The following is a 15,638-nucleotide window of genomic DNA, read 5'->3' as shown; positions in this document are numbered from 1 at the left end:
AGCGTTCTACCAGGAACCGACGCTCTGGTAGACGTTCACAATCCTAGATTCTGCAGATGATGCCAGGCACGAGTTATTTCTAACCCCCGAAATCGGTGGCGAGTGGACCACTGGCTGTCGTCGATGCGGCTGGGTCTGCGGACGTGTGCAGTGTGCGGAACTGGTCATAAACTGTCGCCGTCCGCTGGGCGTTCAGCATCGCCGGACCTCACGCGGACGCGCCGGTGTTGCCGCGCGCTTACGCGCCGAATGTGGGAGAAGACCCGGCCCGTACGCCTCGGCACATTCTTCCAGTCACGAATCTCATGTGACGACCAAAGTCACCGGTGTGATCCGATGGGTGGTGTATTGACACTCCGGGGAGCGGAGTTTTACACGGCCGTGCAGCTGCAGCGACTGCCGTTTTTTTTATGAAGGCACAGCCCGATCAACAGTTGCCTCCAATCGCCACACCTGTCATGCGAGCCATGTGGCAGTGAGCTGTCGTGCATGTACATAGGGCGTGCAGCTCTCTCTGTCTGGCTGGTGGGAGTCTGTTGACGTGGAATCGGCGTCTATCGGTCACGCAGACACGCGCACTACTCTGGGGAACCGCGTCTCTCAGAGGCGCCGTGCAGCCCGGCCGGGACGTGGGTTACGTGGGCTCTGTCGGAGACAGCAGCATCCCAAGGTCACATCGTATGCGACAGCAGACCTGTGTCGATCGGGGTGATGGACTGAGACACAAGTCACGGCAGCGCGGCTCTGCATAACCGACAGTCCCCGTTGTAGGAGCGCCCCTCTGAACAGGACAGAACGTCCAGTTCAGCGCTCGTCCAATCGACGCACACCTTTGATATGTAAAGCATCTGTCCACTGAGCTAGGCGGCCTACGTCAGGTCGGGCCGACGGTCATCTGTCCACTGAGCTAGGCGGCCTACGTCGGGTCGGGCCGACGGTCATGAGGCGTCCGCCTCCCGCCTCTGGCGCTGGTCCTCCACTATGGAGCGCGCCAGAGCTGTGATGTTGCCCTGGCCGAAGCCGCGCGCTCCCCGCCGCTCCAGCACCTCCATGAAGAAGGTGTCCTCCTCGAACAGCGGCTCGCTGAATACCTGTGTCAGGTACCTGCCAGCGGGAGTGGGGCGGTGTTCAGAGCGCCGGCCGGCCGTCTCCGGATCGGCGGCCGCGGGTCGCTCTTCTCTAAGGGTGCCAGCAGCGCAGTGGTTAACGCGTCTGCGCGGACCACTGCGCGTCTGGGAAATCAGAGGTACGGGGTTCGATTCCCCGCGGTGCCCGCCCTTCCTGCCAGGGTGAGAGGCACAGGTGACGCCATATGACCTAAAAAGCTGAGCGGCGTTGAGCCCCCATGACTCTACTCTACTCTTCTCGGGACATCGCTGCATACTGTATGTGTAGCCTCCACTATCCGACATGTCTTATCAGTCTCACCTCTACTCTTCCCGGGACATCGCTGCATGTTGTATGTGTAGCCTCCAACTATCCGACATGTCTCATCAGTCTGACGACCGTCACCATAAACAGTGATAGGTAGTGCCTATATGGGTGTAGATCTGAAGCCGCCGCGCGAGTCGCGATGAGCCCGATCGCGGCCGCCCACCTGTTGCCCATGTGCGAGTCCTCGTCGGCCTCGGAGTCCAGCAGGAGTCCCAGCTGCTGAAACAGCCTCAGCTCGTCTCCGCAGATGCCCGCTCTGGATATCTCGTCACCTTTACCCGTCTGACGAGAGAAACAACATGCAATGAGGCCGGAACGCAACACACCACACACGTAGGATCGGCCGGAGCTGCTACATTTTCAGCAAGGCGTGCGTGGATTTGTCGGTCCTGATGTTGTCTGGCTGCGCCTCCCTCACCCCGCCAGGGACGGTTCGCTTGCTCAATGACCTGCAGTTAGCCTCAATGGATCCATCCAACCGAACTGTAAACTACCAATAAGGACCACGGTCACCACGGAATCCTTGAACCTGGGTCATTGAACCCTCGAACCTGGGAACCCTGGGCGACCACGGAACTCTTGACATTAGACACACAGGGGGCACCATCTGGGCGCTGCGGGTGCCGTGGCCGCCGGTCCCCACCGGCGCGCACCTGGCTGTAGTAGGCGGCCGGCGGCTTCCGGAAGCGCACCCCGCGGCGCGCCATCTCGCCGACACGGCCGGCGATGTGGCGCGTGTGCAGACCGATGTGCTGCACGCCCGGACCGCCGTGCTCACGGTTGAAGGTCTCCACGTGCGAACCGTCTGTGGGGGAGGGCACGCGCTCGTCAGCGAGGCTGACCACGAGCGAGCCGTCTGTGGGGGAGGGCACGCGCTCGTCAGGGAGGCTGACCACGAGCGAGCCGTCTGTGGGGGAGGGCACGCGCTCGTCAGCGAGGCTGACCACGAGCGAGCCGTCTGTGGGGGAGGGCACGCGCTCGTCAGCGAGGCTGACCACGAGCGAGCCGTCTGTGGGGGAGGGCACGCGCTCGTCAGCGAGGCTGACCACGAGCGAGCCGTCTGTGGGGGAGGGCACGCGCTCGTCAGCGAGGCTGACCACGAGCGAGCCGTCTGTGGGGGAGGGCACGCGCTCGTCAGCGAGGCTGACCACGAGCGAGCCGTCTGTGGGGGAGGGCACGCGCTCGTCAGCGAGGCTGACCACGAGCGAGCCGTCTGTGGGGGAGGGCACGCGCTCGTCAGCGAGGCTGACCACGTGCGAACCGCCTGTGGGGGAGGGCACGCGCTCGTCAGCGAGGCTGACCACGAGCCAGTCTACGTCGGGCAAACCATAGTGTGTGTTAGCGTGTGGTATTGCGCGCCAGAGAAGAAAACAAGTGGACGACATCGCGCGAGAGGGGCTCTACTCGCTATGCTGTGCGTGCTGTATGACGAACGTTTGTAGACTATAGGCAACGTTCACAAATCGGTTGGGTGAAAACGGTGTCAGGCAGGGTATACACCTACCCTCAGTAAGGGAGAGCAGAGTTTTTCGTCCATAGATGTCAAGGCACATGCACAGACAGAGATGGTAACTGCACAGCGTACACCAACTATTACCTGCCACGATGGCTAAACACACTTCAATGAGGCTTCAACACGTGCCACTTGTCTGTTGGTCACAGGGATAAATTCATCTGCACGGATTACCGCGTCCACAGAGCAAATTCGACAAACGACTGCTGCCCTCCACTTAACGCACCACTCCTCCCACACCAGCGACTACCGCCCTCCACTCCTCCCACACCAGCGACTGCCGACCTCCACTCTGCGCACCACTCCTCCCCCACCAGCGACTACCGCCCTCCACTCCTCCCACACCAGCGACTGCCGACTTCCACTCTGCGCACCACTCCTCCCACACCAGCGGCTACCATCCTCCACTCTGCGCACCACTCCTCCCACACCATTGACTGCTGTCCTCCTCCACTCTGCACACCACTCCACCCACACCAGCGACCACCGCCCTCCACTCTGCGGACCACTCCTCCCACACCAGCAGCTGCTCTCCTCCACTCTGAGCACCACTCCACCCACACCAGCGACCACCGCCCTCCACTCCTCTCACACCAGGGGCTGCCCACCTGCACTCTGCGCACCACTCCTCCCACACCAGCGGCTGCCCTCTTCCACTCTGTGCACCACTCCTCCCACACCAGTGGCTGCCGCCCTCCACTCATCCCACATCAGCAGCTGCCCTCCTCCACTCTGTGTACCACTACTCCCACCCCAGCAACTGCCACCCTCCACTCTCCGCACCACTCCTCCCACACCAGCGACTGCCGCCCTCCACTCCTCCCGCACCAGCGACTGCCGCCCTCCACTCCTCCCGCACCAGCGACTGCCGCCCTCCACTCCTCCCGCACCAGCGACTGCCGCCCTCCACTCTCCGCACCACTCCTCCCACACCAGCGACTGCCGCCCTCCACTCCTCCCGCACCAGCGACTGCCGCCCTCCACTCTCTGCACCACTCCTCCCACACCAGCGACTGCCGCCCTCCACTCCTCCCGCACCAGCGACTGCCGCCCTCCACTCCTCCCACACCAGCGACTGCCGCCCTCCACTCCTCCCACACCAGCGACTGCCGCCCTCCACTCCTCCCGCACCAGCGACTGCCGCCCTCCACTCCTCCCACACCAGCGACTGCCGCCCTCCACTCCTCCCACACCAGCGACTGCCGCCCTCCACTCCTCCCGCACCAGCGACTGCCGCCCTCCACTCCTCCCACACCAGCGACTGCCGCCCTCCACTCCTCCCACACCAGCGACTGCCGCCCTCCACTCCTCCCGCACCAGCGACTGCCGCCCCTCCACTCCTCCCACACCAGCGACTGCCGCCCTCCACTCTCTGCACCACTCCTCCCACACCAGCGACTGCCGCCCTCCACTCCTCCCGCACCAGCGACTGCCGCCCTCCACTCCTCCCGCACCAGCGACTGCCGCCCTCCACTCCTCCCGCACCAGCGACTGCCGCCCTCCACTCCTCCCACACCAGCGACTGCCGCCCTCCACTCTCTGCACCACTCCTCCCGCACCAGCGACTGCCGCCCCTCCACTCCTCCCGCACCAGCGACTGCCGCCCTCCACTCCTCCCGCACCAGCGACTGCCGCCCTCCACTCCTCCCGCACCAGCGACTGCCGCCCTCCACTCCTCCCGCACCAGCGACTGCCGCCCTCCACTCCTCCCGCACCGGCGACTGCCGCCCTCCACTCCTCCCCGCACCAGCGACTGCCGCCCTCCACTCCTCCCGCACCAGCGACTGCCGCCCTCCACTCCTCCCGCACCAGCGATTGCCGCCCTCCACTCCTCCCGCACCAGCGACTGCCGCCCTCCCTCCCTCCCACACCAGCGAACTGCCGCCCTCCACTCCTCCCGCACCAGCGACTGCCGCCCTCCACTCCTCCCGCACCAGCGACTGCCGCCCTCCACTCCTCCCGCACCAGCGACTGCCGCCCTCCACTCCTCCCGCACCAGCGACTGCCGCCCTCCACTCCTCCCGCACCAGCGACTGCCGCCCTCCACTCCTCCCGCACCAGCGACTGCCGCCCTCCACTCCTCCCACACCAGCGACTGCCGCCCTCCACTCTCTGCACCACTCCTCCCGCACCAGCGACTGCCGCCCTCCACTCCTCCCGCACCAGCGACTGCCGCCCTCCACTCCTCCCGCACCAGCGACTGCCGCCTCCCGGGGGCAGGGTCTCACCTTGCAGACTCTCGGCGATCACGAACTTGAGCGTCGGCTCTCGGTCGGAGGTCGGCGGCGAGCTAAGCCCAGTCTCCGCGCAGCGCCAGTACTCCATGGCCTTCAGCGCCATCCCCACGTCGCCCTCCAGCCGCACGCCGTCCGCCTCGCTGTCCTCACTGGAACACAGCACACCGGCCGGTCGGCGAGCGCGCACAACGCGGACGGTGCTGCCGTGGTCGGCTCGACGGGCTGCTTCGTTCACTTCGTGCGGTCTCACCCGCCGCGGAGTGAAAGGGGCTGGGTTGCCGTACCAGCTGGGAGAGGGAGGGGGCTCACCCGGAGCAGCTCAGTCTGCAGGACAGCGGCGCGCAGGTGACGGCGTTCCTCCCACGTTCACCGTTCTCCTTCGGACATGCCGCCGGAGTTGCCGTTGTGGAACACGCCAATGGGGTCCGCCGATGCTCGTGATGGAACAACGGGCCGGGAGCGAACGGGCCTGGGATGAACCACCACGCCGCTCACCTGTTCAGTCGAAACCTCCTCATTCCGAACACCCGCCGGTACCAGTCGACCAGCGCCGTGCTCTCCCCCCGGCGGCATGTCAGCGTCACGTGGTCCACGTGCTCGTCGTCGCGCCCCGCGCCGTCGTCTTCCACCGTCGCCGCGCTCTCCCCGCTGCCGAAGCGCGGCAAGAACGCGCCCGTGTAGCGATCCCGGTTGAGCAGCGTGTGCACCAGGTTGCCGCAGACGGAGCCGACCACGGCGTACTCGACGCTGCCCAGCTGGTCTGTCACGCGCACTGGCGGCTGCAGCAGACGGCCGCCGGCGCGGGCCGCGCGCTCGGCCGTGCGCCACACGTCGCGCACGCTCAGCGCCACGTTAAAGACGGAGTCGCGCCGATGGGGGCCGTCCGCGCAGCAGAAGAGCGTCCACGGCTCGCCGCTGGCGAACCGCGCGTCGGTGGGAGCGTCGGCCGGCACCTGACGAGGCACGAGGCTGGGTCAGACAGGAGCCCACGGAGCAGGGGACGGGTAAGACCCGCACCTGGCGGAGCACGAGGGCTGGGTCAGACAGGAGCCCACGGAGCAGGGAGACGGGTAAGACCCGCACCTGGCGGAGCACGAGGGCTGGGCCAGACAGGAGCCCACGGAGCAGGGAGACGGGTAAGACCCGCATCTGGCGGGGCACGAGGATGGGTCAGACCTAAATCAGCGCAGAGGGGTGGGGGGGGGGGGGGGGGGGGGCTGGGTCAGACCAGCGCCAGCGGAGAGGGGTGAAATGGCATAAAATACGGAACGTAATTCATGGACCATGGATATGGCTAACGTCAAAAAGTTATGCTAGTGGGGCCCACCCGCAAGGAAAGTGTGGAAGGTGTCGTCAAACCATGGTTGGTCACCACGTCCGACGGGGCGTACACACCTCTAGGCAGGTAGGCGGGACGTGACCAAGCGGGAGACAAACTCGGCGGGCCTGGCGCGCTCACCTGCCGGTGCTTCTGAGTGATGACGAATGTGGCGTGGCCGCTGCGCACCACCCACTGGAGGCAGCGGGGCGTGACGCGGCGGCCCAGGCAGCCGAAGCCGAAGCCGCCCGTGAAGAGGCGCAGCAGGCGGGCCGCGTTGGCCGTGCACACCTCCACGTGGTGCAGACTCGCCATCGTCCGGGGAGCCCCGCTCGCCGCCTGCAGCACAGGACATCAACGTCGCCAACAGATCTATTTAGCAGAGTGGTGAGACAGTGTTAGCTGGGTGGTCGGACCGGTTCTTTGCTTCGCATCGTGTCAGGTTCATTCAGAATCATCATCATCATCACGTAATGTCATCCAAAGCAAGGGCGGATCCTGGAGAGAGAGAGAGGAGGCGATCGGGCGAACCGAGATACGCTCCCCCTTCCCATACAACAACAGGTCTGGCAACTATGGCAATTTCGAACTTTCAAAACATATAAGTCACGTGACTACGAGGAGTAAGTTTTGAAGCATCTCTTGCGATAAAAAGCCTAAACAGGATGAGTTTGGATTTTAAAGCGTGACATATTTTGCGTACTTCGCTCCCACCAAGCTGGACTTGCCGCCCCCCCCCCCCCCCCCCCGCCCCCGCCCCCAGGCCATGGACTGAATCCGCCCTCGATCCCATGTGACATGGACTGAACCCCACCCCCCCCCCCCTCCCACGTGACATGATCGGATACCGAAAGTTAAAACTGTGCGAGATGGCGAGCTACAGTCCACGGCCTAATGTTGAGACGGGTCAACTGTTGCTGTTCAATGTCGTCAGCCAGCTCGATCACTCAGGAGGCGGCGGACATATGTTATCACAGCGCAGTTATCACCCCCAAAAGTCAGAGGAGACCGGCCATTCGCTGAAGGCTGGTAACCGGAGTCCATTACTGAGAGAAAGCCCAAGCCCTGACCGTCCCGGAGCCCTGACCGCACCGGAGCCCTGACCACACCGGAGCCCTGACCGTCCCGGAGCCCTGACCGCACCGGAACCCTGACCGTACCGGAGCCCTGACCGCACCGGAACCCTGACCGTACCGGAGCCCTGACCGCACCGGAGCCCTGACCGTACCGGAGCCCTGACCGTCCCGGAGCCCTGGCCGAACCAGAGCCCTGACCATCCCGGAGCCCTGACCGCACCGGAGCCCTGACCGTCCCGGAGCCCTGGCCGAACCAGAGCCCTGACCGTCCCGGGGCCCTGACAGTACCAGAGTCCTGGTCGTACCAGAGCCCTGACCGTCCCGGAGCCCTGACCGTACCAGAGTCCTAGCCGTACCAGGGCCCTGACCATCCCGGGGCCCTGACAGTACCAGAGTCCTGGTCGTACCAGAGCCCTGACCGTCCCGGAGCCCTGACCGTACCAGAGTCCTAGCCGTACCAGGGCCCTGACCATCCCGGAGCCCTGACAGTACCAGAGTCCTGGTCGTACCAGAGCCCTGGCCGTCCCGGGGCCCTGACAGTACTAGAGTCCTGGCCGTACCACAGCCCTGATCGTACCGGAGCCCTGATCGTACCGGAGCCCTGATCGTACCGAAGCTCTGATCGTACCAGAGCCCTGACCGTCCCGGAGCCCTGACCGTACCAGAGTCCTGGCCGTACCGGAGCTCTGATCGTACCGGAGCTCTGACCGTCCCAGAGTCCTGACCGCACCAGAGTCCTGATCGCACCACAGCCCTGACCGTACCAGAGCCCTGACCGTACCGGAGCCCTGACCGTACCAGGGTCCTGATCGCACCGAAGCCCTGACGGTACCAGAGTCCTGGCCGTGCAGGACCCCTAACCGCGACGGGGCCGGATTCTCTGCACATCCATGTCCCCAGCCCATTTCACGGACTCCCTAATATTTTCAAACGCTCAGCCATGTTAGCCATATCAAGTTCAGACCCAATTTGAGCATTCGTTCCGGAACTTATAGTCACGTGACCTCTTAACCATGCGCAAGCTACTACGACAGGGGAGGGGTCTCTTCCCCACACGGTCCAAGACCGAGGGTAATGTATGGCATGTTAGGTATACTCTACCAAGGTGATCTGCTGCCAGGGGCGCCATAACCGGGGGCACACTGGTTTCCAACTGTCTGGAAATTGCACACAACACTAAGGGCTTCAGCTGGAAAGAAATAACACAAACACTGTTTCTTGGAAGACATCGCTCTGGTTCCTGCTTGCGCCAGTGCACTGAACCGTAACGAACCCGCGGCTACGCAAGGCCTCCAAGGTACGTCGGATCACGTCATGCAAGCGAGGACCGGAAATCCGCCAGAACATGGCCGATGCAGCCAAAGGTCGCGTTAGTACGGGACAAACAAGTCGAATACGCCTAACGCCGCAGTCCAACAGCAGCCAAATGTGGGTAGTCTGGTCTCACCTGTCTTGTGCGGCGGACGATCAGCTGAGCTTGCGCTCAGAGCTGCTGAGCAGGTAGAGGGCGCGTTGCGTAACCACACCGATCCGCCCGCGCTCTCCCCTCCGCGCGGCGGCCCCACGACAGACGCCGCCGCCGGCGCCCGCCCGGTTAAGTATAGCCGGCCCGGCCGCGGCCGGCCGCGAATCAGCTGACTCCCAGCCGGTCGATGGCCGCGTCGACCAATCGGCGTCGAGCAGCGCGGCCCCCTCTCCTCTCCCCTCCCCCGCCCGACCTGGTCACCGACAGTCTTGCGACCCGACTCCTGCTTGGCTCGGGCGCTGATCACAATCAACACTTGTCTGATGCAACCATACCAAGGTCTTCCGGTGGTTGCACACGTAGACGGGAGGGGTGGGGTACGCGTGGAGCACACGTGGACGGGAGGGGTGGGGTACACATGGAGCACACGTGGACGGGAGGAGTACGCTTAGTCATGCAGTCGAATAAGCCGTACCGACAATTATTCATAGATCGCTTCGCCACATCCGTTCGAAGACCGGCAACCGTATTTAAATACCAATATCCTATGTGCAAAACCATTACAGCTGTTGCGCAATTTTACGCCGCAGCGGTGCACTGACGCACCTGCTATATTAGCGTATTGCACTGTGCACACAACCCACCTTATTGGCCATACCACACTTGCGCAACAATTCAGAAAAATTGCACTCCCAGAACGCCCACCACACACTGGAATTTCTCGTAGCCCCGACGTCCACACGGCATAAGAGCGCAGTGCACAATGGGCACACGTTCACATGGTCACACATGCCATGCACGATTTCATCACATTGGAATTAAAGTGTTTTTAATTTGGACGCCGTAACTTTGCAGCCTGCCGTTGCGGGCGGCCCATCAGCATTGAGTGCGGCGCTGTCGAAGGGCTGACCAAATTAAAATGGATGACGTAACCGGGCGTGTGTGCTGTCGTGAAAGCTGATGTCGTGAAGCTTTTGCAGGGCAAACGAACACACAAAGTGCGTTCAGGTACGAACGCACTGTGCGTGTTCGCACCTGCATTAGGACAAACCTGCACACAGCGCAGAGGTGCGCACCTCTTCGCGTACGATTACTACTAGTATTCGTCCCGTGCCGCCGAAAGCCTGGCATCCCGCGGTGGGCCTGCTGTCTGCAGGTATCAGTGCTCCGTGAATGGGTGATTTGAAGAAAAAAACGTCATGTCGGCAGTTGGCCGATACGCAATTTACATTGCAGGCTGACAGTGTCTCCGCTGCCAGGCTGACAGTGCCTCCGCTGTCAGGCTGACAGTGTCTCCGCTGTCAGGCTGAAAGTTCCTCCGCTGTCAGGCCGAAGGTGCCTTCGCAATAACATTGCATGTACACAGTCAGTCCCGCCGCGCACGACTAAAATTATTCTACGTTGGACGCCATAGCTTTCTAAATTGTCGCTGCGACCAGTCCGCCGGCATGGAGGACGTTGCCATGTGTTCGATCAAAAACTGGATGCCACGGTCGGACAAGTATGTTAGTGGCAGCTGATAGTCCTACAGCACCACTATCGCGTGCACACAATCGCAATCTTTGCGCGCGATTATAGGTATTTGTCCCGGGTCGCCGAACGCCGGTCATCACGCTACGGACAGGCCGGCCCCAGGCAGCAATGCGCCGTCGGTGAGTGATTTGTCTAAAAGATGTCATGTCAGTCGATGCAGGACTTAGATTGCGGACTGATAGTGATGCCACAATGGCGTGATGTGAACATGATCGCACTCCACACAAGACTAAATATTTTATTTATTGAACGCCGTAACTTTGCAGATGTCCGCTCTGGCCGGCCCACCAGCCTTCCGTAAGACCTTATGGGCGGTGGCCCGAATAAACCTTAATCAAACAAGTGAGTTAAAATGTCGGCTGATACCTCTACACGAGCCCAATTCATTGCACGCAGTCGCACTCTTCGCGCGCAATTGTACTTGTTCACGGGCAGCCGAATGCCGGCCATTACGTGCGAGTGGGCCGGTCGCAGTTGGTTCATTCCACTGCTCAAGCAGGCATAGGTCCATTTCAGCAAGGCATCCGCTTCAAATTTGATCGGGAAATTTTAGGGAAAATATATAACCGAAACAAAATTTTACAAGCTTTAGAGCCATACGGCTTACAAACAATGAACTATGAGTGGTGAGAATACGCAATGATGTTACCAACTCCACTTTTCAACATGCGAAGCAGCTTACAGCGTGTAATATTTTGGACAATTATATCGGAAATATAGATTCATGTATTCAGCTCAACTGTGGGTCAATATAACATTCATCGTCGCTGTTATTGGGACTTTACGACGCACTAAGCTGCTAAATCTATATGGTGTCGCCTGCCTCTCACCTTGGCAGCAATGGCGGGCACCCCAGGGAGTAAAAGCCCGTATCTCTGGTCTTCCAAAGCCCTAGTAGTTTACGCACACGCGTTTAAAACAAACACAGAGCTTGGCTTACGCAGACGCGTTAACCACCACACTTTCGCCGACATTTAAAGTGAATAAGGTACCGTAGCTTCACCTTTGCCGAAATTTTCTTTTAAAACATAGTGCATTCAATCGTTATCATAGACCGACACGCAATCGAAGACCGTTCTTTTGTTCAGACGAATGGATCTCTTCTAGATCGTCCCAAATCGAATTTGAGCATGGGCGGATCATACACGGCATGAGCTGATCGGCCGGTATCGGGTGATAGGCGAGATCGGCTCACTCCGTTGGGAACCCTGACCGTGACATCGAAATCGACCGGGACTCCGGGACCGGAACAACATACAAATGAAGAAGGCATTTGATCGACCTTGCGTAGCTACAATTCATCCGAGTTACGTAGTTAGAGACAAACTGTTTTTCAATGACGGCCATACATGTGCAGCCATATATCATCAGTTACAAAGTCGTCGGTTATAACGAGCTATGTCACTGATCACCTGTCCATCTCGATTGATGTAAATACCAAAAGTAAAACAAGGATATCCAACTCCTTGGCCGTTAATTCTACACCGTGGGGTTTGTATAATTAAGTCGTTTCAATGCATTGCGCTGTTTTATCCATCATAGATTTGTTTGGTTGTTCGAGCAGTTACACGGGTTGATACAACTGCAACTGAAACGTGCGTCCCCAGGACTGATGACGACTGTAGCTGCGTATTCCCTTCAGTGTTCGTGCGTGTTTTGAACTTGAATTTGAAGTGTTGCTCCATTTTGCGGATTTTATCAGCTGTCACAAAGATGAAAATATGCTTACGAATATGGGTGAAACAGCAAGGTGAAACCACGTTAATTGCAAAGAAAACGCAGGATTATTCGTAGAACGATAGTGAACATGCATATGCATGACGGGTAAGCTATGAGTGAAACACACAAATCTGTGCTTCTCCGTGCTGTGCTCCGTAGAGCATTTCTTTAACTGCACCAATCATTGATCTGTTCACCGACCAACAATGCGATCAGCGCAGCTGCAAAACATCTCGTGACGTCAGAATTTGATGTTGTTCTCGGCATTGTATATTTACATATCCTGTCAGGTGTTTAACAGTTCCTAAACTTCGGTGCAAGTGTTTAACTGCGCCCCTTCCCCACCTCGCTGCATGGGACCTTTCCATTAAGCGTCGATAGGAGATGCAAAATATTCCTAAGACCAAAATACTCAGGAGGGTGACCCATGTTTGGGAACTTTAATTTGTTTTACACTTGATTGGGCACCAACAGCCAAATCTTTGGACTTGATGTAGACATGGATGAATTTTTTAGCACTTTTTCCCTGCGTGTGTATACTGCACCTGAACTTTCACTGATAGATCTGGGAATTTTCACTTCCAGCAATTTCTCTTGATAAGTGTCAACAGTTTTGCGTAATCTCCCGCTTGTTGCTTTGTGCCTCATGTCAAATGCCTCTACAAATGTCCTCTGTTTCGCACCGCAGTTATGCACATTTGTAACAACTTAACGAGCTGCAGTTCTTCTCCGCGATGATGGCAACTGGTTTGCACCACACTCGAAGTAACACTGCTACGCCGCACAAACACGTTTTTTTCAACTGATTTCATCCGATCGGTTTTTGGACTAGTCCTTGGAGGCACCTGCTAAGGGTGCCAAACATGTAAGTTTTCATTTTTCCGACCTCCCGGCCACCCAGCTGTATACACACGGAGCCTCTTTTGGCCCTGCCTGAGTTTCCTCGAACCCGGCGTCGAAGTGCATGCATGCTTCACCACCACGCGTGACGTTGCAGGCGTGCTATGCCAGCGCACAAGGCAACATTGTCCCGGTTCAAGACCAAATTGAATGCAATAACGTACCTTCGAACCAGTTATTCTTTTCACGTTAATCTCCCGCTTAACTATCTCCCGCACACTATAAAATCAAATTCACTAAACAAGTTTAGGTTTGGTCGATAAGGTTTAACGGGTAAGATTTTGCAGGTAAGATATGACAAAGGAACACATACATATAGGTTGCTTTGGACCTAATTCATTCATTCATTTCGGGCAGCTTCTCTCAATCTCACACACTTATTGAGCAAGGTACCACATTGAAAACGCATGAGCCATGACACAAAAATTGTTGGTTTCCCTGCGTAAGCTGTGCGAAAATCAGTCGGACTCCAGCAGTGCCATTTCTAGTGGTGGGGCTCTGATAAGGTCTGAATTTGTACTGCACGTGCATTTTAACACTGGAATTCCCTGCGTTTAAACGCCGATCATTTTTTGGGCTCTTGTGGTCCTATGGCTCACCATACTTCGTTAAAGTGAACGAAGCCCCGCTCTCGTGCTGCTCCGAAGAGCCTAAACCCCAACTTTACCACTCTCACGCTGTACCTCATCATCGTCAGCATCATCACTTGAAACGAGCATATGCGGAAAGCCTGCGTTAATGGTCCCATCTCCCTCTGGCAGAATCTGCTGCTGCATGCAACACGCTGGTGGCTCCGAGACCATGGCGTACAGCTCATGATCAATTGCCGCGTCGTTCCAGGCGTTCCCCACATCGCGTCAGCACGTCTCTCCAAGTAGGACTCCGCCACACGCAGCCAGCGATAGGCGGAGAAGTGACTGGTTAGTCGACCATGCATGGAGAAGAGGACCTGCGTCATCATTTTCGACGGTAGCTCGATGTTGCGTTCCTTTCACCGCCAGACCAGTCCGTGCCGCTCCCCCCCCCCCCCCCCCTCCCCCCGAATGTAAGCTCCAGCACATGGGCTCCGCCTGCTGTGCGCTCAGGAGGTTTGCACGCCAGCCCATGCTGCTCCAGATGGGCCTTCACTGCAAACATCTGCACTCGTGACATCCTCACCAAGATGTCGTCCACGTACTGACTGGTGGCGACATCTATCCGCTCATCCCTGTCAAGCGCAATGCTCAGCATTTTCCTCATGACAATGGCGCAACGCTCATGCAGAAACGGAGCGCGGTCAAGCAGCACCTTTGATCCTGCCGAACAACAGTTTGGTGCGCCCGCAGCGACTGATGACTCAGATCTGTAAGAAAGCGTCACAAAGATCTGGCAAGGCCACGTCTCCTGCGCACCTGCACCATCCTCGGATCTTCTTTCACGGATTAGATCTTTCAGATCTCCCGACCTCGGATGTTCTCTATGCAAACGTCCGCATCAACTGTATGCACATCTAGGCTGGCGTTCACTTCTGCGGAACCCATCTCTGGCGATACTTAACGTTTCGCCGGTTGCATCACGAAGGTCGTTCCCCTCACCACCCCCTGTGACCGCTCTTCACATGGGACTAGTCGCTCATCATCTACGTCCTTCGAGAGTGCTCGCTCATACTCCCGACATGCTTCCGGCGGAATTCAATACTCGTTGGCAGTGTGAAGCATCTGCTCTGCCCCTCTTCGCCGCGCCACATCCTCTGAGCCGACCACTCATTATTTCATGCGCCGCACGTTACAGCGAAGTCAGTTTCATGGGAGCTAATCACCGTCGTGTTCGCCGCCGACGCCTGATCGACTCGACTACCACGGACATTCAACGCCGAAGCGGTCGTCATCACATCCAATGACAGCTGCACCTTGAATGGAAATGAAAGCATTGTCTCACATTTAAAGATATTTGGGCAGGCATTAAATATAATGGAAAAAGGCTGACTTTGAAGCATTGATGTGATTTGAGGCGCAAAAGGCGGCTCTCATCAACAAAAAAACTAATTATTGCATGTGTTCATCAACACGTCATTGTATGATCACGTCATGGAGCGATTTTATAACTTCAGAGTCGCCGCTAGATTTGTCGTGTCAGAGTTGCCTCTGTGGCGGACTAGGGAATGTGAATAGCTAGAGTATGTGGATCAATATCCCATCGCGCAGCCCAAGGAAGGATCGTTAAGTGTGGAGACCGGCGGACGGCGATTCTTCTCTTAATGGTATCTAATTAGTGGCGACCTGGGCTGCATGCATTAAACAATCCACCTTATTTGATGCACAGTACCTAATTGCTTGGATCTTAGGGTGTTCTGCATCACCTCATCGTGTTAAGTCCGCGCATGTAGGTTTTCTCACTGAATTTGTGTAGCTTTGTTGTACAAATAGGGATGCAGGAAGAGTGGCGCAGCGCGTGCATTGCCACG

General features: G+C 58.4%; 1 protein-coding gene across 2 annotated transcripts; it reads right to left on the bottom strand.

Moving 5' to 3' along the window:
- Positions 1–776: 776 nt before the first annotated feature.
- LOC119089665 (4-hydroxyphenylpyruvate dioxygenase-like protein) lies at positions 777–9,134 on the bottom strand. Of its 2 annotated transcripts, none has more exons than XM_037212459.1 (7): positions 9,026–9,134; positions 6,644–6,841; positions 5,680–6,137; positions 5,176–5,333; positions 2,088–2,239; positions 1,598–1,716; positions 777–1,104 (listed from the first exon to the last, which is right to left on the bottom strand). In XM_037212459.1, the coding sequence occupies exons 2-7, from the start codon at positions 6,815–6,817 to the stop codon at positions 939–941; spliced, it is 1,227 nt and encodes a 408-aa protein (XP_037068354.1). In that variant the 5' UTR covers positions 6,818–6,841; positions 9,026–9,134; the 3' UTR covers positions 777–938. The 2 variants fall into 2 exon arrangements, with proteins under 2 accessions (XP_037068354.1, XP_037068355.1); XM_037212460.1 differs by having other exon boundaries at positions 2,127–2,239.
- Between the last annotated feature and the right edge of the window lie 6,504 nt (positions 9,135–15,638).

This window comes from Pollicipes pollicipes, unplaced genomic scaffold, assembly GCF_011947565.3.
Source record: "Pollicipes pollicipes isolate AB1234 unplaced genomic scaffold, Ppol_2.1 Scaffold_3087;HRSCAF=3621_pilon_pilon_pilon, whole genome shotgun sequence".
NCBI lineage: Eukaryota > Metazoa > Arthropoda > Thecostraca > Pollicipedomorpha > Pollicipedidae > Pollicipes > Pollicipes pollicipes.
This window is presented reverse-complemented; position numbering and strand designations above follow the sequence as displayed.